Source organism: Drosophila yakuba, chromosome 3L (assembly GCF_016746365.2).
Source record: "Drosophila yakuba strain Tai18E2 chromosome 3L, Prin_Dyak_Tai18E2_2.1, whole genome shotgun sequence".
NCBI lineage: Eukaryota > Metazoa > Arthropoda > Insecta > Diptera > Drosophilidae > Drosophila > Drosophila yakuba.
The window spans coordinates 2,125,696-2,151,253 of record NC_052529.2 but is presented as its reverse complement, the minus strand read 5'-3'; the positions used below and the strand labels follow the sequence as shown (position 1 = coordinate 2,151,253).

Below are 25,558 nucleotides of genomic sequence, written 5' to 3'. Positions count from 1 at the left end.
ACGCGCCGCCTTTTCTCGGAAAATTCCCTTTCTTGCCCGCGACAAAGCACCGCAGAGCAGAGCAGTCAAACAGAAAATAATATAAAACAAAACGCGACCAAAATCAAATAGAAATAAAAATAAAAATCATCTATTTCCATGCTATTTTTAACGGCGCGCCGCGCAGATTGTGGATCCATATCTCGAGACCAAATCCTCGACACAGGCGGTGCAAGAGACGCTGAACGACTTCAGTAAGCGGCAGGTCGACGTGACGAGCAGTTTGGAGAATTGGACAACGAGCATTGCGGAGAAGCGAGAAGTCGAATATCTACTCGAGAAAGTCATGAGCGACAACGAGGAGGTGAGTGCGGGTTTTGGGATCTCTGAGTTAATTGCGTCTAGCCAGGATTTTATAGAGTAAATATATATATTTATAAATTCGCATTTCCCCGAGGAAGTTTGTGTGAAATGCATTTCGAGTGTGTTACAACTACATACACATGCCAATTAGATTTCGAGAGATTTTATGATTTGCCTCCGTCTTCAGATCAAAGAAAAGAAATTACGCACCCTTTAAGAACACCTAGTTCCTTTAATAGTTCCCTTTAATAATCAATCTATATTTCCCTCTTTTAAGACCGTGGCCAAGAGCACCCAGGTGGACACGCAGTTGTATCCCGTATTCACCTCCCAGAGCGTGGACTCCAAGCAGCTTTTGATCAGCACCCGCGAGAAGCTGACTAACGTGACCCAGGACATCGAAAGGGCCCAGGATGAGATACAGCAGCGCATCCAGACGACGCTCGGCATCCAGACCAAGGATCAGCCATCGCTGGCCAAGATCGAGCAGGTGATCAACAACCTGCGCATGCTGAAGGCCAAGTTGGACGGCATCAAGTACGATTATCGCACTTTGGTGGAGAGTGTGGTTCAGTTTCTGGAGAACATAGTGCAGCTGCGTCGCGAAATCGACGACTACTTCGCCAGGCAGCAGAAGGAACCCGCATCCGGCGCGGATCGCAGCATTGCGGAGCACGAGAAATTCCGCGATCAGTGCATGGATAAATTTAGATCGCTAATCACACAATCCGAACTGCTGATCGATCGAGTGCGCGTACTGGAACCGCCGGGTGCCCGGGAAATCGACACCGACCGCATACTGAAGCTGCTCGAGAACCTGCGTCTTCACTTCGAGTCAAACAGCAGTGCACGCATGTCCACCCTAGAGCGTCTGGAGAAGATCGAGCAGTTCCGCTCCGATCTCGAGGACATCGATCGCAGCCTGGACAGCGTTAGCCAGCAGCTGCACGAGATCAACAACCAGAGCGTCGACAGTCTGGCGGCGGCCAAAACCACGTCGCTGGCGTTTGAGTATTTTGAACGGACCATAGAGGTGAGTGAACTGCCGGCGATCGGCTTATTGAGGTGGGTTAAGATCATTCGGATCGGGCGATAGGCGGAACTATTTGTTTCTCTGGGTAAACAAGATGCAACAAAGTGTTGAAGTGCAGGGGTTCTGTTAGTTCTCGATTGCAACTGACTACAATACGAAGTAGAACTATAATCATACGATATACAACCACTAATGCTGGAAAAGACATGCGTACAGAAAGATTTATTTTAATAATCGGACATAAATTAATTATATCTTTAAAAACCAATTCAATGGTAGAGAAATACAAAATTTGAAAATAATTTATGAGAGGGAAATTTTGCATATTTTCTATAATGATGACAACACGCGACGCCGAACAGATCTCTAATAGATTTTGAGTCGACTTTGATGGGCTTAAAATTATTGAATGATCTAATCCCATTCTAGTGTTCAATGCCCAGGCAATTGAAATCAACGCGCCATCAGCGACGCTGGGGCCAAACAGCCCACACGATCGAGGTAGCAATAGTCATGGATATATAGCTATAGATCATAGATCATAGATGTATGGATGAATAGATACAGATACAGATACAGACCGGATCGATCCCTGCATGCGACAGAGTTGTGTGTTGGTCTTTATTTTATTTTTGCATCAATTCCCGTTTACCCTTTTGGGCGGATGGGTGACCACCCATCCAACTGGCAGCCCCACAGCATTCATCAAATTTCCAAATGGGAAACGACGCACTGCCGGGATGACATTTCGAAAATATCGCAACTTTCAAAATGTTGTCGCTGTCAGCGGCGGGCGATGGGCTTTAGACAGACAGCGGCAGCTGTCGTTAGTTTGTAATTAAAAACTCTGGGCCAGATACATGAAATACAACTCAGAGATACGGATACAGCAGATACAGTAGGCCAAAACCGAAACCGAAACAGAAACACATTCAGACCACTTTTTAATGCACTTATACTTGCTGCTGGGCATTTGCTGTTATAAATTGCTTCTGGCGTTCCAATTTTAATGACCAGCTAAGCCAAAGAGCAGATGAGTGTGGAAAGGCACGAATGAGCATTGGAAAATCGAAGAAAATTATTACAATTTTATTTAGTTTCCCCAAACTTTTTCCTAAAAGAATGTCCAAAGTATAACATATACGTAGTTGCGTTTTTATACGAGCTATATATTCCCAAAAAGCTAAATATTTTCTTCTGTGTAAGAGAATATATTCACGCTTGGCTGCATTTCTCCTAGACACACTGCGCTTTAGTTGCTGCCTAATGGGTTAATTTGCTGGCGATAAGTGCATATTTTTTCGACTGTCTCTAATGATTACCACATCACTTGTCTCACCCACACAAAATAGCTGCTCGAGAAGCGGATCGAGAAGTTTACGGAGTCCACGAGCCAACAGCTTTTTATTACCAATCCCGAGAGCGAGCGGTACGTCAAGGACGAACTGCGCAAACTCAACGACAAATGGCAGAGCTTCAAGGATCAAGTGAAGCAGAAACGAAAGAGCCTCAACCAGGCGACCGACTTCTTCGAGGTGGTCGAGAAGGTGGGTAATTAAAATCCCATAAATTCTTTGTGTATATTCACTTATAGCTTCACGAGCTTCATTCATTCTTAAGTGTTGCGTCCGATGTTAATAGCCTATTAATATTTCCCAGATCGACGCGGAGTACCGTGAGATTAGCTACTTCTACACAAGCGTGTCCAACAAGGTTCCATATCTGCGCGATTCCGTGGAAGCGGGAAATTTGGTCAATGATATCGAAAACTATGTGACCAGCCGGGAGGGTGCTCTGCGCTCCAAGTTGGATAGTGCCTCGCAATGTGCCCACGATATGAACAAGGTGTCGTCGCTGTACAACGATGTAATGAACATCTTCCAGTCCTTCATCAAGCTTAAGATGGACATTAATGTGGTGCAAGAGAGGCTGAAGCACGAGCAGCGCCAGAAGGAGCAAAGGGAACGGGATGCTCGCGACCAAGCCGAACGGGAGAAGGCTATAAAGGAAGCGGAGGCCAAGGAAAGGCTGCACAGAGAAGAGCAATCCCGCCTGGAGAACCAGCGCCAGCAGGCGGCCATTGAGCAGGCTCAGAGGGAATTGGCAGCCAGAGAATTGGCTCTGCGGGAGCAAGCTGTCCGGGAGGAGGAGGCTAGACTGCAGGCCATTCGGGAGCAGGCCACTCGAGAACAATTGGCCAGGGAACAGGCTGCCAGGGAGGAGGAGTTGCGCATCCAATCGCTCAGGGAGATTGCCCGCAGAGAAGAGGAAGTGCGCCTCCAGAACATCAGGGATGAAGAAACGCGCGTTCGCCGCGAGGAGGAGGAGCGCATCCGTAGAGAAAATGAGTCACGATCGAAGCGCGAAGAGAAAGCCCGCATCCAGCGTGAGGAGATCACCAGACTCCAAACCCTACGCGATCAGGTTGACCAGCAGCGAATTGTAACCGAAAACATCCGCAAAGACATTCAGGTTAACTCCATTTTCACGGAGCTGCGCTATGCCTCTCCGCTTTTCACTCGTCCTCTGAAAGATGCAGTTACCCGCGAGGGAGACCGATTCGTCTTCGAATGCGAGGTTACGGGAACTCCGGAACCCGCCGTGGAATGGTTCAAGGATGGCATCAGTATCCAAACAAATTCCGATTATAAGACCACCTTCGATAAGGGAATCTGCAGATTGGTAATCGAGGAAACCTTTGCCGCAGACTCAGCACGTTTCAGTTGCCGTGCCTCGAATCTGGTGGGTACTTGCGATACTAATGCCACTTTATCCGTCCGGGAAAATGCAGCCGATGTGCAGTTGGTTCCACCACGGATTCTTCGATTCTTGCAGAGTGGCAAGGCCACCGAGGGAAGCTCCTTTCAGTTTGCTTGCGTGGTGGCTGGAGTTCCCTTGCCCACTGTTCAGTGGTTCAAAAATGACAAGTGCATCGACGATTCTCCGGATTACGTGATCAGCTACAACAATGGTGAGGCCACTCTGAAGTTCGAGGAGGTCTTTTTGGAGGATGATGCGGTGTACACCTGCAGTGCCTCCAATCCGGCAGGCATTGAACATTGCTCGGCTTCTCTGATTGTGGAACGTAAGTAGCATTCATTTGATATATAAGTTTAAGATTGCTAAACACTTGTACTTCAGATGCTTAAATATAATTCGTAATACTTTATCTCATCTTCCAGCTCTGGAACCTACAGAGCTACCCAGTTTCAAGGTTCCCCTTTCAAATGCCATGGCGCGTGTGGGTCAGAAAATCAAGCTGGAGGCCATCGTGGGCGGAATTCCCAGGCCAGAAGTCTACTGGCTGCACAATGGCAAACCCTTCCAGCCGCGCGATTCCAAGGTGAGTTCGCTGGCTGTTTAATTAGAAGGGCAAAAATCTCGTAAAATAAACATTGTTGGAAATATTTCTCAGTGCATATATTCTTGAGCATTTTTGATAGATCGTAATTTACGGAATTTATTTTTATACTTTTCTGCGAATGATTTGCCAGTCGACCAATAATTTGTCCCCTTTTGGGATGCATAAATTAAAATGAACAGACAAAGTGTTGACACAAAATTTTTAAAATAATTTGCAAAAATTTTAACCGGACAACTGAATTGTTTCGACTAGAATATTATAATATATTTTACAAACAAATTTTTCCCTATTTTTCCACTTCTTAAAATTAGTCAGATAATTATAGGCAGAAAATCCAGCATTACAATGTACATTTTAATTGGTTTCGACGGGAAACCCCCAAAGATTTCCGCCGACTTTCTTCCGTTTGTTTGCGATCAGACCCCCCTGCAAAGGGTAAACAAATGGAAAGGCATACCAGCTAGACCAATTCCCCCAACTGTCTGGCTATTGACCATTTCCATATACATAGAAACATTGTGTGTATCATATGAGAATCTTTGGCTGGAATAAGCAGACTGAATCCACATACTTTTTTGCGGTGGGCGTTGCATGTTCCAAAATTCGAAAAGAAATGATCCGACTGACGTCAGTCACGCATTTTTGCTCTCTCCCTCCGCCAAAGATGATCGTTGGTCAAACAGAATTCAAGGCAATCGTTTTGAAAACACGCCAACGCACTTTATGAACAGATAGTGCGCTGCATAGGTCGGCAAAGCATATAGTCGCCGTATAATAGTATAATAATAATATCTAATAGCTGCAATTTTTGGCATCTTCTCCGTGCAACGAGCCATGTGAGCATGGCCAATTCAATTCACCACAGTCAGGCCAGGCAATTTGTTTATTGTGGGCGCCAACATTGTGTATACAAATCTGCGCACACATATTTGCAGATTTTCATTTTCATATTGGCAAAGAAGCGAAATGAAAACGAAATTCTGGGCAAAAATTAAAAATTGCGAAATGATTTCATTGGCCGCACTTTTAATTGCCGCCGTCGCCGCCGCTTGTTTGACAAAACATGATCTCACTTCTATTTGATGAATTAAACCAATTCAATTATGCCAGCAAATCTTTGATTGTTCTCCATTGAAGCGTTGAACACCTGAACTCAGGTGCTTCCTGCAATTTGGGGCAAAACAAAGATCATTTGTTGTGGAAAAATAAACAAAACCTGCTCGCGTCTGCGCCTCCAAACCACCGGATGCGCCTCATCCGTGCACATAGACACTCGTAAATAAGATTTAAATCGCTGTAGAAAAGAAGGAAAATTAAATTGCAAAAAAACCACAAAACTAGAACGAGACGAAAGCATTTGAAATCCACCAAATTTTGTATTGGGGTGTGGTGAATAGCGAAACTCAAACTGACTTGACTTTCCGTGCTTTTCTCTCTGTACTTTCAGTACGAATACGGCCGCGTAACGCTGATAATCCCGCAGGCTTATCCCAACGACGCCGGATCCTACGTCCTGAGCGCCAAGAACCTGGCTGGCGAAGCCTATACCAGTTGCAACGTGATAGTAAAGGGTCGACTGCCCAACGAGACCTCCGATTCCGAGATGGCCAGTGATATAGAACCGATCAAACCCGCCGTGCACTTGCCCCTGAAGGATGTCTCCATATTCGAGGGTAAGCCCGTGAGGCTGGACTGTGTGATTGTGGGCCAACCCGAGCCCGAGGTCATCTGGTACCACAATGAGCGACCTGTTAAGGAGTCCGCCGATGTTCAGTTGCTGTTCCAAGGGGACCGATGCTCCCTAATCATCCAAGAGGTGTACCAAGAGGACGCAGGACACTACAAGGTGGTGGCCATTAATTCGGCTGGAGAAGCTTCCAGTAGTTGTGAACTCAAGGTTACTCCTCTGAATCAAGCGGAACCGGCCACTCGGGCACAGGCGGAGAGGCAATCCTTGCCGAAAGACTCGCAGCCAAAGTTCGAGAGACTTCTATCCGATGTCTTGGCAGATGAAGGCGAGCAAGTGGTCCTCGAGGTGCAGGCCAGTGGGGATCAACCCCTGACGGCCCAGTGGTTCCTGACCAACAAGGAGCTCCACCTGGATCAGCGGATTACCACACAATCCGACTCCGAACTGGGAATCTTTAAGCTTATCCTCAACAACGTGTGTGGCGATGACAAGGGAGTGTATACTGTAAAGGTGACCAATCCTGCGGGAGATGCCAAATGCTTTTCGCATCTCATAGTGAAGTCCGTGAATGCTCCCGAAAACCGTAGAAGTAGCCAATCGTCGGTTGAAATCTTAGACCGTCACCAGTGTCCCGAATTCAAAGAACTGTTTAGTGACAAACAAGGTGAAATCGATGAGGTGATCAAGTTCGAGTGCATTGTCAAGGGCAAGCCCACACCAAAGGTCCACTGGTTCTTCAACGACCAACCCGTTCACGGTCATAATTTCCTCGTGTCTACAAGTGGAGAACGTCAAGTGCTGACCATTCAGAAGTTAACCCACGATGCCGTGGGCAAGATCAGTTGTGTGGCTGAGAATGAGGCGGGCAAGGCCACCTGTGTGGCCTTTTTGAATATCCGAGGAAGTGGTTTGCCCGCCTCCAGTGATGTTCAGACTGTGAGCCAGGAGCACAACACCGAATCCTCGAGGGTCACGATCAAAAAGCAGACCTTTACCACCACTTCCACCTCGCAGGTCAATTCCTACGAGGGAAATGCTCCTCAAACCGAGGTTCATCACTCCTCCGCTCACATCGATCAATCCCTGAAGCAACTTGGACAACAGCGGCCGGAGATTGTGGAGAGCCATCACTACCAGGAGTTGCACAAGAGCAAGGAGATGAGCAGCCCCAGTGTACAGCAAAAGTCCTTCAGCTTTATCCAATCCAGTGGAGCCAATGGACAATCCGCAGTAGCAATACCAGACTCGCCGACTCGCCTCAGAAGAGAAATAGCTCCTAGGTTCACCACTCCCCTTAGTGGAAAAATCGTGGATCAGGGCGCCGATGTCAGCATGGAGGCCATTTACGATGGCTTTCCTTCGCCCGAGATCAAGGTGGAGAAGAACGGGGGTCAGCTGTTCGAGGATGCCCACACCAGGATCTCCAACAAGTGCAATCGCGTGACCATCGAACTCAAACAAGTGGGCGTGGCCGATGCGGGACGATACGCGGTGACAGCCTCCAATACTGTGGGTCAATCCACCAGCACAGCGGACTTGGTCGTTAAAAGTGAGTATTGAAACCATTTCTTAAAGAGGATATGTAAATGGGAATAACTGTAAGGTATTATACGAATGCAAGTAGATTTTATCTATCAACCATAGAAACCTTGGCCATTTATTGTTTTCCTAGAAAGCTTATAAAGTCTTGCATAAACGGGTATGCTCTTTTTAATGGTGCCCCATGTTTGTCGATACGCGACCTAATTTATCATATTAAATTACCACCAGCGTCAGACATTTTTTGTAGAAATCAATTTCCCAGAATTAAATGAACTAAAAAGCTGTCGAAAAGTGTGCACAACTCTAAAAAAACCACATACACATGTTCCCTGGGATGGACCCTATATCATATGTTAGCGTTTGTTCTGACCACATCAATCAGTGGAGAGCATTAAAGTGTCATTGTCGAGGGACGAGGGGCCTAGACCGTCAATAGATCTTCAAACGTCAATGCCTTGAACGCCGCTCGACTGCTCCCGAGAATATTGATGAGTTTTTAGTGGTCGACGGGGTTGGAGGATGATGATTCTTGCCTATATTGTTGTTGTTTATATTTCAATCTGTTCTGTTGGCTGGTTGGCTGTTGGCTCGTGTGCCCGGGTGAGGGAGAATCTCTTGGCCAATGCAAAAGATTTTCTTACACAAATTTATAAATATTTTCTGGCAGCCATGGGGGTGGTGGTTCATCGGGATGTGGATATGGTTGTGGATTGGGGTTGGGGCTGTGGGATAATGCCTGCAATTATTATTATGTAAATCGCGTCGAAAAGACTGAGATCGTTTATTTACTCGGGCTGTTTGCAGATTTGTCGCTGCTGCCTGCAATGTGTGTTTGAGATTATTTTTACTGCCTGTCGGCTGTCTAAACGAATTATTCATTATGGCCGATTATTGGACGGCTGTTCAAGTAAATTATTAAGCTACAAAATCTGTTGCAATGACACACAAAGGCTGCTGAAATGTGTTCGCCTATGCTAATGCTCATTGTTTTGGTCTTCTTTTTCCCCGAAATCTAGAGACCATATTCCCGCCTGTTTTTGGCCGCCGTCTGCAGGCTCAAGTTAGCAAGAAAGGCGAGAAGTTGACCATGGAGGTGGAGGTAACCGGGTTGCCGGAACCGACGGTCACCTGGCTGAAGGACGAAAAGCCGCTAAAGGATGCTGGAATTTCCGAGCACCGCTTGCTGGCCCAGGGCAACTCCTACAGGCTGATCATCGAAAAGGGTGAGTATTCATTTACTGTAGATTTTATACATAATGTTTTCCGTTTAGAAATTTCACTTTCTAATTTAATTTTGAAATCACCCAGGAAATGACAGCCAAATGGCATAGGAACATTTTTGTTTATTCAACCCACATTTTGGCAATGTTTTATTTATCAGCACTAAAATGTTTTCGCAAACATCTCAAACGAAGTCTTTAGGTCTCAAAACATGTTTATATAAGCTTTCATTGCCTATTTCATTTTCATTGCGCTGGCAAATATCTACAGTAAAGAGAATTTTCAAAAATATGTAAAAATAGTAATACTAATGCCAAGTTCTTTTAATGGATCTTAAGATTTTTACGCTTATCTTTACTCAACATTTTATTGTGATTTTTTTGTTCTTAGCGCAAACCACGGACTCTGGAAAATACATGGTGCGTGCCACAAATGCGGGAGGTGAGGCCAAGAGCATTGCCGACTGTGCCATCCTCGAGCCTTCGCCGGAACGCTTGCAGGAGGTGGTCAAGACGATTGTCTATGAGACGGGTCCTGTGGCTCCGGCCAGCGAATTCAAAACTGAAGTAAGTGTGCATGTGCTCAATATCTAACCACCGACTACTATGCATTATCCTCCACGATCACCTACAACTCTTTCAATCTACTCCGATCTATTCTATCTTTCTTTTCGACTCTGTTAACTTACTTTACTATCGATCTATATAATAAACCAAACTTTTGTGAATTTTCTCCTCTCATGATGTCAACGTCGTTCGTTCTTTCGTTCCGCTTTGCTCATTCCACGGGTTTGCAACACTCCATCATGACACAAAAATAAACATTGAAACCGATTCAGGTGCCGAAACAAAGTCAGAACAGCGATAACCAACAGTCGTACCAAAGCAGTCAGACCGAAGTGACTAGTGCCAATGATCTTCACGGTCTGTCCGAGTCGAAAGTGATCACTGAGCATCGTTGCACTACCGAGGCAACCATGCGTCTAGAGCACAAATCGAACTACCTGGATCTGCCCGAGTTGACCGCGCGACCCAAGACACCAACCACAAACGATACTATCACCATCACCACAAACACTGCCACCGCCAGCATGGATCAGCCAGATCTGACACAACCCACCATCACCACCACCACCGCCACCACCAACAAAGCCCCACCGCCAGTACCACCCAAGCCCTGTACGCCCGTGGTGGCCACCACCTTTGGCCAACAGCAGCAACCACCACAGACGCTGACCAGCACCAGATACGAGCAGAGCGAGCACAAGTCAACCACATCGTCCTCCTCGTTCGACTACTTCAAGAAGATCGATGAAGAGACCATCATCCAGCGGCCAAATCCATTAACATTTAAGCCCCTGGAGACTGTGGTACGACAACCTAAGGCACAATCTCTGGCGGAGGAGCTCAGGAGTCTCAACCTAATACCGGGAGATGCTCCAGAGTTCTGTTACTCACCGAAAACCGAAAGAAGCGAACCCAAAATACCCCTAATTACTGAGAAAATCAAGATACTTTCCGAGGTCCAACCCAAGGAGCCACCACCACAGGGTGGTGTACCCGTCTTTCCACCGCCTCTGGGTCTCCAAACTGTGCAACACGAAAGCACAACCACTAAGGAGGTGAAGGTGGAGTATGGACAACCAATTGTGCGCCCTGCGGCAGTGTTAGCCACTCCTGCTCAGCAGAACCCACGCTCACCCTCTCCCAAACCCTCCGCCGAAGGAGTAGCCATGTCGAGATTATGGACACCAACTGGGGTAACTGGTTACACCAGTGATGTAGAGCAGAAATCAGAGAAAACGGTGATCTCCAAGCTGGCCACACCAACTCCAACCAAGGAGCTGAATGCACCCTTCCTGGTAAATCAGATAGTAAAGAGCATACCGACAACTGCTCCCGTAACGCACTTGGTGAATGTCGAACTGGAACCAGGGACACCACCAGAGATTTGCTTTGCGCCCAAGGTAGAAGAAACCCGTCGACGTTCCTTGGTTGAGACCATGGAGCAGAAACTGGAACAGAATTTGATCCAGGGACCCAGCAAGGTCTTGCCGCACTCGGTGCCCACCCTGACACCAAACACCGCACCACCGGTTCAGTCGAAACCCTTGGGTAACACCACTTACCGACCACCACCTCCAGTTCTACCCACCCGATTGGGAGTCTACGAAAGCGACTATGAGAGTGATCGGTACAAGTATAGTGGCAGTGAATCGGATGTGGAGCCCGGAATTCGCAAGCAGCCACAACTGACAACCATGGAGACGTCCTTTAAGTCCAGTGGCTACACAGCGGATACTGAGGAGCATTCTAGCTACCGCAAGTCGGAGTCAAGTTTTTACGAAACCAAGTCATCGTCCACTATGGGAAGCGCACCACCGCAAACACAGTTCCCGAAGTTGCAGCCTGAGCCACCGGCACCGATTTACTTCACGCCAAAGCCACAACCGCAGGTGCAACCACAGGCGCCACCATCTCAATCGAATGTTCACAGTCAGGAGGCGAAGGTTCGGATTAGATCTTCTCTGTGTCTATCTGTGTGTCGTTACTATTGTCGTTCTTTGTCGTTGTTGCTAGCACTGGGAGGTCAAAAGATTGCTCCCATTTACACCAGCAAATAGCCTCTGTACCGTTGTTGTTCCTACCAGCTAACTAGCTAACACTTAAGCTCCGCAAAACACTCCGATTAATGACTGTACTCCTCAACGATCATGCACATTTTACATTGAAATGAAGGTTAAAAACTCCCGATATCAATCATAGTTTTAAATCGTTCCTGTTCCTTCATTTGGTTGATGTTTCATGAATCCTAATCTAATCTAATCACCTTAATCGAGCTAAGCATCTGCCTGATATTCGTTCGTTAATTCACATAACCCTCTATGTATGATTTCGTTCAAAAGTATCATCCTTATTAATATTATTTTGTATCCCTTTAGGACTACAAGTACACCTCCTCGAGTATGACCAGTAACTACTCCCACAACATGCAGAGCAGCAGCAGTTCCTCCCATCACGAGACCAAGTTCTCCTCGACGTCAGCACCGCCACCAGTGGTTACCTATCCTAGTCCTATTCCTGCCCAGAGGAAAACCCCGGCGGCGGAGTTCAGTGACTACAGCAGTGAGATTGATGAACGCTTCCGTTCCGTGTCCCGCACCAATGAATCCGATGCAGAGATCAAGGGGTACCGAGTGGTCTTTCCACCCACGCCTACTCCTCGCACAAACATAGCCACCAATGGCCACAAATCGCCAGTGGTGGTAATTACCCCTTCGCCCATGGAATTCGAACCGACTCCTCAGGACTACGCTAGGCCCAAATTTGAACCGATTGGCAAGGAGATACGCCATGAAATCAAGACGGAGACTAGCTCCAAACAATCCAAGTTTATGCAGAACCAACACCAGAGTCAGCCAGTCTTTAAGCCAAAACCTGTGGCGGCCAAATTCATTGCGGCAACCCAACAACAACAGCAGAAGCAGCCACAGGCCACAGCCCGTCCGACCATGTACTACAATGCTGTTGCTGGAGCTCCGATGCACGTGGCCAAGGTGGCCACCGAAACTAAGAACGTGATGCAGATGCACGAGTCCACTGAGAGTTCACAGCGGGTGGTGAATATGCAACAGACCAAGAGGGTAATACACTTTGATAGTGCGCAGGAGCAGAGGGATCAGCAGATCCTGGAACCCTTCCCCTACAGCCCCGCCACCAGTCGTACGCCTTCGAGACAATCCCATCTGCCACCGCCAGCCACGCCCACTAAATTTGTGGCCGGAGAATTCCGTGAGAGTGATTACGAGAGTGAGGTTGATGGCGCACGCATCCAACCACTGTGGTCTCCTTACGGCGATGGTTTGACCAAAGGTTTCAGGCGGGTGGCGCCGCCTCAAGGAGCTGGTCGATCGTGCAGTCTGCCCCGGACCTATGAAAGGGTCTTGTCCCCCATGGAATTCGATCGCGGTCCCGAGATGCCCAGCAAGATCCACGTGGATATAAACACTCTGAGGAAAGAGCAACGCGGGGGCAGTACAGTGACAACACAAAATCGTACTCAATCCTTGAACAGGAACACCACCATGAGGCAACAGCAGCAACATCAGCAACAGCAGCAACATCAGCAACAGCAGCAGCAGTCCATGGATCAGATCGACAGGGCCGGAACTCTGCCCCGATATGGTTATAGTTCCCTCCAGCAGCAAGCAGAGAATCAGGGTCGTCGCATGGGCTCCACCTTCCTCCAGAAGTCCCATCAGTTTGTCGACGATGTTAGCAGGGAGATCAGAAGCTCCGCTTCGAACGGCATCCGTCCGGGTTTCAAAAGGGCTCCCAGCGAAGGCAGCAGCCAGAAACCTCAAGCCTTCCGGGATGAATCGCGCGTCTCTCAATACGGTAAGTAACCACTTCAATTCAATCTCCGGACTCAATCCGCAGTAGAGATTTGGAGGCAGCTCATTTGAATTGGTATTTGAGATTTAAAATTTGAATTTTGAGAATTCGGTTACATTGGTTTGAGAAATTTGCATTCGTTGAACATACCGGACCCACTACTAATCCGTTATCATCCTGAGATCATTATTTTTATTGTTTATGAGGTTCCAATTACAAACATTTCATAAAATAATATTTTAATATATTTTACGTTCTTAATTAATCAAGTTTCAAGTATTATATGAAACCGTTTATATACAAGACATTTAATAACCCGTAACTTTTTGTTTACTTTATTGTATTCTTTTGAATTCGAACTGCACTAATCTTAAATCAGTCAACGAACATTTTTATTCTTTAAAAACTTTTAATTATTATTTTTAAGCGACGACAAATATCATAGTTTTTTTATGTTTACTTATAAGTTTTTATTTGTAAATATGCCCAAATATTGATCACCACCCAGAAATCGTTACTTTAATTTGTCACTCATTATACGTTCATAAGTTTTGGGAAAAATGTTTTATCGAAACTAACAACTCCCAACTATCAAGATAAACTCTATCGTATATGTTTGTCTGTAAAATGTAATCAGGAACCAAATGCGTCGACCCCAATACCGGTTTGATATACTTCAAGTATGATTTTGGCTATGAATTTGGCATCCTTTTCCCTGGCGAGGGTCACAAGTTCGTCAGTAGCCAGTGGAACAGTAGTGGCAATAGCAATAGCAATGCCACGCCAATCCAAAATGGACGTCACTCCCCATATCCTTTGAAACTTCCCCCTGGAAATGAGCTGGTGATTCCCGTTCAGCACGAGAGAACCGCTCAAGGATACAGTTCAGATAACGAGGTGCAGCGAAGGAGCCAGACCAGGAATTGGTCGTCTACCAGGCCAATGGCACCACGAACTGTCAACAGCCAGAAGCGCTATAGCCTGCCCAGTGGCCACAGCCTTGACATCCATCTGGATCGCCTCCATGCCCAGGCACCTCGGTTGCCTCCGGATCAGATGATCCGTACAGGTACTGAAGCACTAAAAATCGGAAGGCTGTCGTCACCAGATGAAAGCCCCCAATCAGAACGGCTTACCGCTATCGATGTTGTCAATTAGTCTAGGACAAGTTTATGTTGTGATCACGATTGTCGCTTGCTCATAGATATGAACGTAACTAATTAATAGAAACTTACGTGTCTATTTATACTAAGATTATAAAATGGTTCATATCTTTTGAGCTATAACATGGCAATCGTGGCTTTGAGCCCTTGTGATTAACCCCCAAAACGTCATCGGCTGTAGTTTAAGTGTGTAAATAGGCAGGTTGTGTTGTTCTAACCCCCAAATTCGAAAAAAGCATGCTAACCCGAAAGAATCCAGCTTGCTGCCTTGTTTTTGCATGAATTTTGCGTTTGTTTGCGTTTTCCGTGTTTAAACTTTAAAGTGAATCGTACGTCGAAGTGTTTGTGTTTCGTGCTTGCCGTGTGCTAATCCCACTAATGGATGCGCTTTGAAAACGCTGAGCCAGAGATTCTAATGGTTTCCCCACACTTCAGTGCCGGAGCTGCCCAATACGGAACCCGTCAATGCGCATCTGAGTCGCGATGAGCTGGCACAAAGGCAGCCATTATTCATAACGGTAAGCCAGAGTCATTAACCAACGACCCACGTGTCCGACCCGGAATACTGAAACCCCTTAATCTCTCTCCCAACCACGGATAAATGGACAGCCGCTGAAAGACATCGCGGTCGGAGTGGGAGGCACGGCGCGCTTCGAGTGCATTGTACAGGCCCATCCGCAGCCGCAGGTCAACTGGACGCACAACGGCGGTCTCCTGGAGTCGGGTAGCAGGCACTGCATCGAGTACCGCAACGGCGTGTGCCGGCTAACTCTGCCGCAGGCCTATCCGGGTGAGTACTGCGGACAAGGAGGTCAGCCAGAGGTGCACAGAACCAAATTGGGGTGTTATTTAATCTTCCAACTGTGAACTCTTATTTACCGGTTTGCTTTTTATATAAAGTATATCTGTATATTTTATAAAGTAATCTGAAGATACAATCCTTGAGATACTGATGGATTGAGATTCATTTCAAGTGTAATATACCTATCTTAAGTGTTCGACCCAATTTCGTTCTGTGTACAATCAAATCGGGCCAGCTCATTAATCGTTCTACCTTCTCTATTCCCCGTTTCCTGCTTGAATGGTCGGCATCCTTTAAATTGGTTTGGAATCCGGCAGATGACAACGGCAGCTATGCCTGCACCGCCATAAATCCTCTGGGAGCGGCCACCACAAGCGGAAATTTGACCGTTTCGAGCACAAACCGCGGATTTAGATACTAAGCGTGTTTAAATGCAACTATTATTATTATTTGCTTTATGATTTGTTCAATGCCAAAGTTTCGCCTTATTGTGTGTATGTATTCACTGTGCCCGTGTCACTTCTTCGTTTTGTGGGCTGATGGACTTACAAAATGTCGCCAAAAATACCCACTATACATGCATACAGCAAAGGAATATAGTATTACTTGTGTTTTTGTCGAAAATGAAATAAACAAATATTTAAACGAAAAGCAACTATTTTTTATACCAATTTTCCGGCTTTTCTTTACTCAGCTGATCGTGAAAAGCCCGATGGTGGCGCTCTCTATATGTGGGATCGACCATAATGTTCGAAAAAGCTAAACACACATATTCGAAAAAGCTTTCGAATTGTCTAGGCGTTAGATGGCGCCAATAGATCGTGGACCTTTGAATTTCGGAAAAATTTGTGATACAATTTAAGAAAACAGTTGAACACACATTTTGAAAATTAAAAATTTTAACAAAAAACGATTTATGATTTTAGTTCCCTACAATACATACTTCGTATCGATTCCTTAGATCTTTGAAAAATAATTCGCCAGATTGATTTTGACATTAATTTTGATCTTCTTTGATCTCGTTCTAAGATTAATTTTGTTTTTTTTTTGTATACGCTAGGAAGTTTTCAGTTCAAATTTTGTGAATGAATTACAGAATTTCAAAATCCCATATATCATGTTAATCACTCAGTTCATCAATTAGTTTCAGTCATTTGCTTTTCATTACTTATTGCCATACAAATTTTCGAACTAGGCCAAAAAACTACATTCGAAATCAGGTCAAAAAGTGATTCAAAAAATTCAAGCGGCATCGGCTGAACAAATGTTTGGATATGTGTGGAATAAAATATTTTGGGTGGGCGTCTGACAGTCCGAATGTTTCGCTTTGCAGCTCGCAGATGATTTATTTGCCTTTCGGCAATGTTTATTTATCGAATTTTCTCAGCATTTTCTTTTTGTCGCGATCGCTTGCCAAGAATCAGTGGCGAGTAAAACGCGCGAAATGCGAAATATTCTACGAAACAAAGGGGCAGCGCTGAAACTCGGACAGGCCAGACATAAACACTCTCGGCTGTCAAGGCAATTGAGTACACATGGGGGCCCAGTATGTAGGCCTTTGAGAGTCCTTGACACTGACACCAAACACAGAGCACCGGCAGTGTTGCCAACTAGTGGAACTCAGCAGAAAGTGGCCAGGGCAAATAGGATTTCATTGTTATCGTGATCTATAAAAATACGTATTCTAAATTTATATTTTAACTATCTTTAGATAGTTATATCCTTAGATTTACTGACAAATGATTCTTGAATGAATGTCTAGAAAACTTATCAATAGAACGAAATAACCTAATTCGCAAGGTACACCATCATCACAAAGCCTGAATTTGCCACTCACTTCGGGGCATATGACACACTTCTGTCGATTCTACCCCTTCTGCTGTTGATTAGTCGCTAGTGGTAAGTGGGTGGTCGATGGCTGACTGGGTGTCTTTGGGGGGTTCAAGGTCCTCCCCCTCGCCTGCCAATCTGCCAATTCTAATTGTGTGCTTAGTGCCTGGCCAGAGTGTTCGAGTCATTAGGCAGCGGTCCAAGAAACAAATTAGATCCTACTCAGAGGCCAAATGCAGGCACTCTGAGTCATTTGCAGCATCATCATGGCCAGTGGCAGTGCTTAGTGCATCTTTTACGAAAATATAATGGCGAGGTAATTTCGATGAGTACGGTTTTTGAATGCGAACATATGGCCAGATATTGCACCTTAATGATTCAGAAAATTGCTTCCCGCACCGATAAGACGCTGTCAGATGTGTGTACATATATTATGAAACTATGTCAAAATAAAATTTGAAGCAAAAATATGAAAAACATTTCGCGTGTGGCGTTCTTCAATGCGAATCTGAAATATTCGGGCCGTGTCCGGCTGTTTAGTATATATTTTTTTTTCATTCGTTCTACCCTTTTTTTTCATTTGGCACATTCGCAAAATTTCCCTCGTTTTAGAGCAAACACAAAATCTGTGTATCGGTATCGTGTGGCAAATGTTTTGCCAGTGCGAATTGGTAAATGTTATTTCGCCAGATTTCAATACCCAAAGCCAAACATTAACGCTCCGATTAATACGTTTTTAAACTGCCTGGATTTCGGGAACAGAGTGCCAGAATATGTGCTACATTTTGACCACCGAAGTGTCCCATCCACATTTTTTTGTGATGAGTCTTTGCCGCAGCTATACAAACATTCGCATTATGGTTTTTTCCCAGCTCTGTGTTTTCCTAAATTAATTGGGTAATTTTCTTAAAATAGCAAATGAACTCAGCGCAACAAGTCACAAACCACACATACAACACAATTTTCCTTCGCCACTTTAGAAATTCGTTCATATTTTCTTGGTTTTTCTTTGTTTTGTTAAGAAATTTGTGGATGAGGAAACAATTTGGTGATCCATTAGATGGGATCTTTCTGTGGGATCCAGTTGAGTGGTTTATTATGATATTATATCAAATTGGTGGACATGGCAAAGGCGTGGTCGCACTTCTCATAGATGCATAATAATCTAGCTTCTTTAGCATCATAGCATTTAGATCTAATGAGCTACTTACTGAGTATATCCTTAAGCTAACTACGTAGTACCGCAGAATTATACAAATTTGTCTAATACGATTAATAATTTCTGGCAGATTGCTCTCTATGACCGCCGGCGCACTTGCCACAAATAAATTTTAATAGGAATATTTCCGCTTTGGTTTCAGTCAAGTTTTTGAGCTGGCACGACATTCTATAGGTACATTAGCCAAACGTATATGTTTATAAACTGGATAAGAGCCAAAGCCATTCGAATCCGATACTATAAAGTAGTTGGGATGCTCGTAAAATTGTTTTCCTCACACCCACGACCAGCAGAAAAATGTAATAAACCAGCAGCAGTTCGAGAACTAAAGGAATTGGCCCAGAACTGCGCAGATGTTGGCCAAAACCATTTAGCACTCCACTACGCAAACATGAACACATTCAAACATGAAAATATTTTAATGTCTATATGCATAGATTTAATTTAATTGGGCGCAGCAAGCTGAGAAACTGGCGCCCTGAAAGATCCGCGAACTCAGTTGCATAATCCCCGATGACAGGCCGCCTCATCTTGGGATTGGGTTTGGTTTGCTTGGGAATGGGAATGGGATCCGAAACATCCGCGCCGCCACGCGTGGATGACCCTGCCCAAGTCAGTCACTCTATTCGAGGCGAAAGGAATCTTGGCAACTTATTTATTTCTACGCACGCTGTAAATTAGCAAACAAAACAGCTAGCACTCGCAGACAATAGACAACTTGGTGTGCTGAAAATGTGCAGCGATTTCTATTCTGTTGAAAGCATGGGGCCAAGTTTTAGCATAAACACGAATTCCCCTAATTGCCAGAAAGGCGCTAGATTTTAATTGTTTTCAGCTAATTGAGCAGGAACATAAAAACGCAGCAGTGCAGCTATAAAAATTAAAGATTCCAATCATTTCCGCGTTTCTAACTCGCCAAAATCCTCAGTCCTCGCTGCACTGAACGAAAAAAGTGTCCAGAATGTGCCCTATATTTTAAAAAGATCTAATATTTTGCATATGTGTATATTGGTATATCTAGCTAATAAAAAAATCTCAAATGGTAGTTCTAGAAAAATGATAAAAATGCATTTTAAACGAAACACTGACATTTCTTTCCGTGCACATTTCTTCAGATCAAGGCACTCAAACGGATAGCTTGCTAATAACCGAAGAGGAACCGGCGCCGGAGGCCACGGATCAGCCCCTGGGTAATGGCGTCAATAAAACGCCTTTGCGCAAATCTGCGTCGTTCTCATCCACGTCGACCAGTTCGCCGGCCAGTTCCTCCATGGGTTCGGCCACATCGACCATGTCACTGCGCTCCTCGACGCCCCTGAGGAGCAATAATCACTCCCAGTCGAGTCGGGCTCTTCGGAGCGACACCATCAACACGTTCCAGAAGTGGGAGACCACGATCGAGTCCATCAGCTATGTGAGCACCAAGACCGTGTCCATTTCGGATTTTAGCCAGGAGCCGCAGCTACGTGAGCAAACAGGTAAACAAAATCAAACATTTAATGGCATTTGCCAAATAGTTTACATTGAATGCTGTTTCCATATTGAATCCATAATTAATCATCGGTTTACTGCATCATTTCGATCCTCAAGCGATCTGGAAAATTGCTAGCTACAAAATGGGCAGTCGCGATCTCTCAATCTTGCATCCATTTGCCATTTACCCATTTTGCCATGTCTCGCAATCCATACACACATATTTCGAATATCTTTGAGGTACCGCATGTAAAATCACTAAATATAGATTACAGCCACCGCTCTGCACCACATTGCAACTTTCATTTACCAGAAAGGGAGGTTCGACAGTGGCGCTGGGAGGTGGGGACTTTGGCTGCGACTCGTGTGTCTAATTGTATAAACAATTGATATGAAAAGGCTAAAGAAGCAGGGAAAACATCCATGTGGAGTCGATTTCGGGATACTCTTTTAATTGTTATGATAATTCTTTTTGTATGTTTCCAAAAAATGTTTTAATAAGATTTATTTTATTATAGAATGCTTTATGGAATGAAGCATGTTGTTCATTTTTTTTTTTTTTTTTTTAAAGGCGTTCTAAGCAACTGCTTTAAATTATATAGTTCTAGACGGTTCCGACACCCTCTTAAAAGACTCGAGTCGAACACATTTGGACACTTTATACCTAAATTGCCGCTTGGCATGCAGTGCTCTTGGGGCGCAGTAGCCGCAACATCGTAGTTGTCGACGTTTCGTTTCGGTTTTATGGTTTTGCTGAATGGAGGGGCCCAAGACCGGGACTGGGACCTGGAACTTGGAACTTGGATTGGGATTGAGTTTGAGATTGAGGCTGCAATGGTCGCGAAATTCGATGCCAGACGAAACTCTGGCAATGCAGATCTGCTTACGCGACTCATTACATCTGTAAGAAGTGAAAAGCAATGAAAAGAACATTCCGTAGTGTATTTATAGCTTCAAGATGGGCTTGGCTTGGCTTGGGGTCGCCAGCTCGGCTCATCGGCTTGGGGGGTGGCATTCTCATACATAATCCAGAGATACTTTATATCCATCTTTCCCACTGCCTGTTGCATGTTGCATGTACTGCCCGCTTCCAACGCTCAAGTGTCAACTCATCCAGCATCTGTTGCTCCATCCTGTGGATCTTGTCTTCTGTACGATCGTTAATTGAACTCGAATTCTTTTTCTTGTTTGCAGTAAATTGAATGCATCGCCCGAGTTCGAGAGCTGGGAGAAGCCAAACTAATTTTTGAGCAAAACTAAAACGAACTAAACCTACAGTTGCCTTATTATGTATACTAAACCATTAATAATACTAATTAAACGACAAGTGAAATGTTTTCTTGTACAAGTGTTGTGTTTGTTGGCACATTCTCGGGCAGTGACATAACTGGGCGAATATTTTTGCACAAAGTATCTGCGATACAGATAAGATACAGATACAGATACAGCTTCAGCCCGGTCAGATAGATAAGTGCTCTTAATCTTACTAACAGCTGTCAAGCGAATGGTTGCTTGGAAAAAGCTGTGCACTTTCAAAAATAAAATAACAAATTCAAATAACTACTTTAAAAAATCTATGCTATATATAATAGTACTCGTCAGGGTAATGAGCTTACAAACTAATTTAAAAAGTATTTAATAATAGCAGGAAATGTACCATTTAAATGCAAATATTTCTTTCACTACATGCCATTCATTTTCGTAGCGCATCGCTAGCAGCAACGCAAAAGCAAACTGACTTTGCAATCTGCCTTGCAGAACCGGCTAACTGTTACTCCTGCTGTTGTTGTTTCGGTGGATATAATTTAGCCAGAAGAAAGCTAGCCGCGATGCGTGCTGCCTGTTTCTTGGCTTATCTCTGCCCGGGGCACTTAAATGCCTGTAGATACATTTGTATCTGGTCGGTGACAGTCGAAACTTTGTCGTCGCTGCGCCTGGCTGCCTAGAATCTCAACTTCGCCGAGTTTGTAATTTAATGATTCTGTTACTGGGTTGCTGCTACTCAACTACTGGCCATGTTAACAATTAATTTGTGCACAATAAAAAACAATATTGCATGACCATTGCAAACCGGGTTGCCGTATACAGCGATATAGTGGCTGCCTTGGGGCAACTCCTCGCCATAAATGGCCGAAGCCAACTGTCGATTTAGGTGCAATTTGTATTTGAGATTTTCTGAAATGGCTAAAAAGAAATAGAAAGTTGCGACATTTTTTCGCCAATTGGTCACTGAAAACATCTCTGTGCTGATGATTAAGAGACAAAATGAATAATCAAGTTATATGTATCAATCGGGCGGACGAGCCAAATTTTATACATATCTAAACATCTTATGTGGTTTTAAATTTAGACAAACAAAATAAATTATGTGGAAAATGTGAAAGAAGCCGAAGGCAAAGCAAACACGAGCCAAATCGCCCAAGCCTTTGATTGTATTGTGCAAATGATAATTCCAAGATCCTATTGCAATTGCTGTCTTATTTATTTATACAAGATCGACTCTGATAGATATTTCCTTTGGATTTTCGATTTGGAGGGCAGCATTCTAAACGGTTCCCTAGCTGGAATCAATAGATACGGATCTGTGCCGTGTGTATGCATTTGACTCTTACAGTATCTAGAATTTCTGTAGGATGTCTTCGTTTTCGAGAAATACGTGTCAAAAATAAATCGGCATATATTTTTAGCCAACTTACTCAAAGCCCGAACACTTTTCAAAATCCTCAGAGATATCTCTCATTGTCGATTCAACGAGAATGGCCGAGACTTTGGGCCAAATTTCCATCGAACTATTGGTTACCCAGCAATTAGTTTTTGGTCAATTTACTATAAGAAACCCAGAACGCAGATGTTGAGATAAAAATGATAAGGATAATATAAATTAATTATAAATAAAAAAATTAAAAACTTTTAAAACAATATCTGCAGGATTTCAAGCATGCCGGGAAAACCTATAAACCCCACAGTGATGTGTAGTGCATTAAAAGCTGTGAGACTGTTTTCCCGAGAAAAATGCAAAAATATCTCATGTGGAGCAAGATTTTCTCTCTCGGCGGGAGATCGTGTGGAATCGTGTGGATTCGGGCGTAGTTCGGCTGGGCAGTCACAGCTACTTGATCGCATTTTCCGAGAGATTTTGTCATTCTTCGCTCGCACCTCAGAAACGATCGACGTCTTGGTTTCAGTCTCGGGGATTATGACTTGAAACAGTTTGAAAATAGATATTTTTTAAAAGAATATACATATATCTATATCTAAACGCACCACACGGTACAGATATATGTATACGTTCGCAGCCATTTCGTTCGCTTAGAGTCCCGCACACACGCAAATATATATAGAACGTCGAAAGGATATCGCAATTTCGAGTAAGGATCAGTGCAAAGTGTGAAAATTAAGCAAATCCTGCAGGAATTGTGAATGGAAAAAGTGTTCATGAAAATTTTCTCTGGTTACGAAACCACTTTGAGAAAAATGCCGAAAGAATTTTTCAGTGCGCTAAATATCTAAAAATATCACCCGATCGGGTGCTTCGTTTCGGATTCCGATTCCGTTTCGGATCGTATCTGATCGGATCGGTGCTTCGGTAGCTCCACTTCGTGGGTCCGCACCCAATTCAACGAATGGACTGTGAAATCGTGTGCAAACAGATATCAAGCAATCTATATATATAGTCGAACCTGCACAAATCAAAAGATCACGTATACGCAGTCCTTCCATGTGTGCCATATGCATTATCCTGGCTGATCCTGGCAAGGATTTTACGCTGGAGCAGCTAAGATAGTGTCTAAAAAATAGTGGCATTCTCAAACGGAGATTATTGGGCCAATGCAAGGTTTTCCTATAGGAGAAACCAGAAAAATGTTTATAAATAGCCCCGTGAAAAATAAGAAGCTACCACCGACTGTGTTTCCTTGTGTGTATGAGAAGGAGTGTGTGTGTGTGAGTGCGTATCTGTGTGTCGCAGTGAAATATTCTCGGGGCTAAAAATAGTTGGAAATGCCTCACAGGCAAAGAATATGAAAATGAATATGAAGAAGGATGGCTGATATGAACGTCATGCGAAGATCTCCGATCTCGTCTGATTTATATCTACTCGTATATCGTGGAGAAAATTTTAAAGCCATTAAACAAAATTTGTGACAGCCAAACATAAAAGAAAATCAAAGATGCAAAGGCCATGAAATTAAATTTAATGTTGGCCGAAACGGCAGTGATAAATAACCAGTGTCGCGAGTTTTCGTTGCCTAATTAAAGTGAGAGTTCGTACCAATTATTATTTTTATTTCAGCAATTTAAAGAAGCGACCAAAGAGAGATAAATATATATAGAAGTATATCAAGTGAAGAAGCAAATCAAAGAAAGAGTGATCGCGAGGTGTTCAATTCTACAGTGCAGTTCATTCTGCAACGATTTGGTTGTCATTTTAAATGATATATAGTGATATATAACGCAGCAAAATGCAACGACAAAATCCGAACCCGTACCAGCAGCAAAACCAGCAGCACCAGCAGGTGCAGCAGTACTCCACCCAGGAGTACTCGCACTCCAGCCAGGAGCAGCACCAGGAGCAAAGGATTAGCCGCACCGAGCAGCACGTCCAGCGCAGCCAAGTCACCACCCAGCGGCAAGGTCAGTCCTCGTCCTTGTCCCCTGTGTCCTTGGATGTCCCCTGTATGGGGCGGCCGATCTCAGGGGAAGTTTGCTAGGCTCGGTGGGATTCACACCGTGGATTTAGAATCCCCACTGTCCCCAAGCAATTTCCGCTGGATGGCCGTATGATCCAGGACAAAGTTTTCAATCATCAGGATTTAATCATTGCTCCACTGCTATGTCTTTAAAATCATTACTATTTTGCTGGCCGAGTGTAAAAGCTCTATCAAAAAACAAAAATCCATAACTTTTTGGCATTGCAATTTAAAGGGATTTTTACCTCCAAATCTTGCCCAAATATGATTCTTAGAAGATTAATAGTTAAAGTCACGTATTTTTAATTAATTGTCCAAAATAGAAGGAATCTGCCATTGGTAGCGAGGACGTATTGTTCTGTTATCAAATATTTAAAAAATATTAATTAAGTTTGGTTTTTACACTGTTGTCCCGGATTACAATGTTATTGCGGTATTATTACTCATAATTAAAAATAAAAAAACATACATTACGATTATTCTAGTACACCACCAATATGTATTGATAAGTATTTATACTTAGCTAGTTTAGGTGTAAACTAAATTTTCTTCAATTAAATCCTATGTATATACCAAGCGCCAATGTAGAATACTTTCTTTTTAACCGAAGTTCAGTATTGGGTGCGTTCTCAAATGTACTTTTCAAACTAAAAAGACTGATTTTATTGAATCAAACGAAACTTTCTTGAGAAAAAAACAATAATTGGTTCCTGTTACACTTGCAGTAGAGATTTTTCCATGCAGTATAGTATTTCCTTAAATTCATATCAACTATTGAGGCTTTGTGGCAGATATTA

The 25,558-nt window shown here is 44.1% G+C and overlaps 1 protein-coding gene across 21 annotated transcripts in view; it reads left to right on the top strand.

The window, feature by feature from the left end:
* The window catches only part of LOC6532491 (titin), a 128,327-nt gene that overhangs the window by 25,254 nt on the left and 77,515 nt on the right, over positions 1-25,558 (top strand). For 10 of the 21 annotated variants that reach the window (XM_039374423.1, XM_039374420.2, XM_039374418.1 and 7 more), the window contains 11 exons: positions 167-343; positions 620-1,375; positions 2,728-2,922; positions 3,035-4,460; positions 4,558-4,718; positions 6,187-7,978; positions 8,988-9,194; positions 9,583-9,758; positions 10,031-11,701; positions 12,134-13,589; positions 19,716-20,078. In XM_039374423.1, the coding sequence (XP_039230357.1) occupies positions 167-343; positions 620-1,375; positions 2,728-2,922; positions 3,035-4,460; positions 4,558-4,718; positions 6,187-7,978; positions 8,988-9,194; positions 9,583-9,758; positions 10,031-11,701; positions 12,134-13,589; positions 19,716-20,078 (8,380 nt within the window). Of the gene's footprint in view, positions 1-166; positions 344-619; positions 1,376-2,727; positions 2,923-3,034; positions 4,461-4,557; positions 4,719-6,186; positions 7,979-8,987; positions 9,195-9,582; positions 9,759-10,030; positions 11,702-12,133; positions 13,590-14,223; positions 14,656-15,184; positions 15,268-15,358; positions 15,540-15,868; positions 16,203-19,715; positions 20,079-23,215; positions 23,442-24,364; positions 24,706-25,558 lie in introns of those variants that run through there. The other 11 variants (XM_039374431.1, XM_039374432.1, XM_039374430.1 and 8 more) reach the window with 8 other exon arrangements.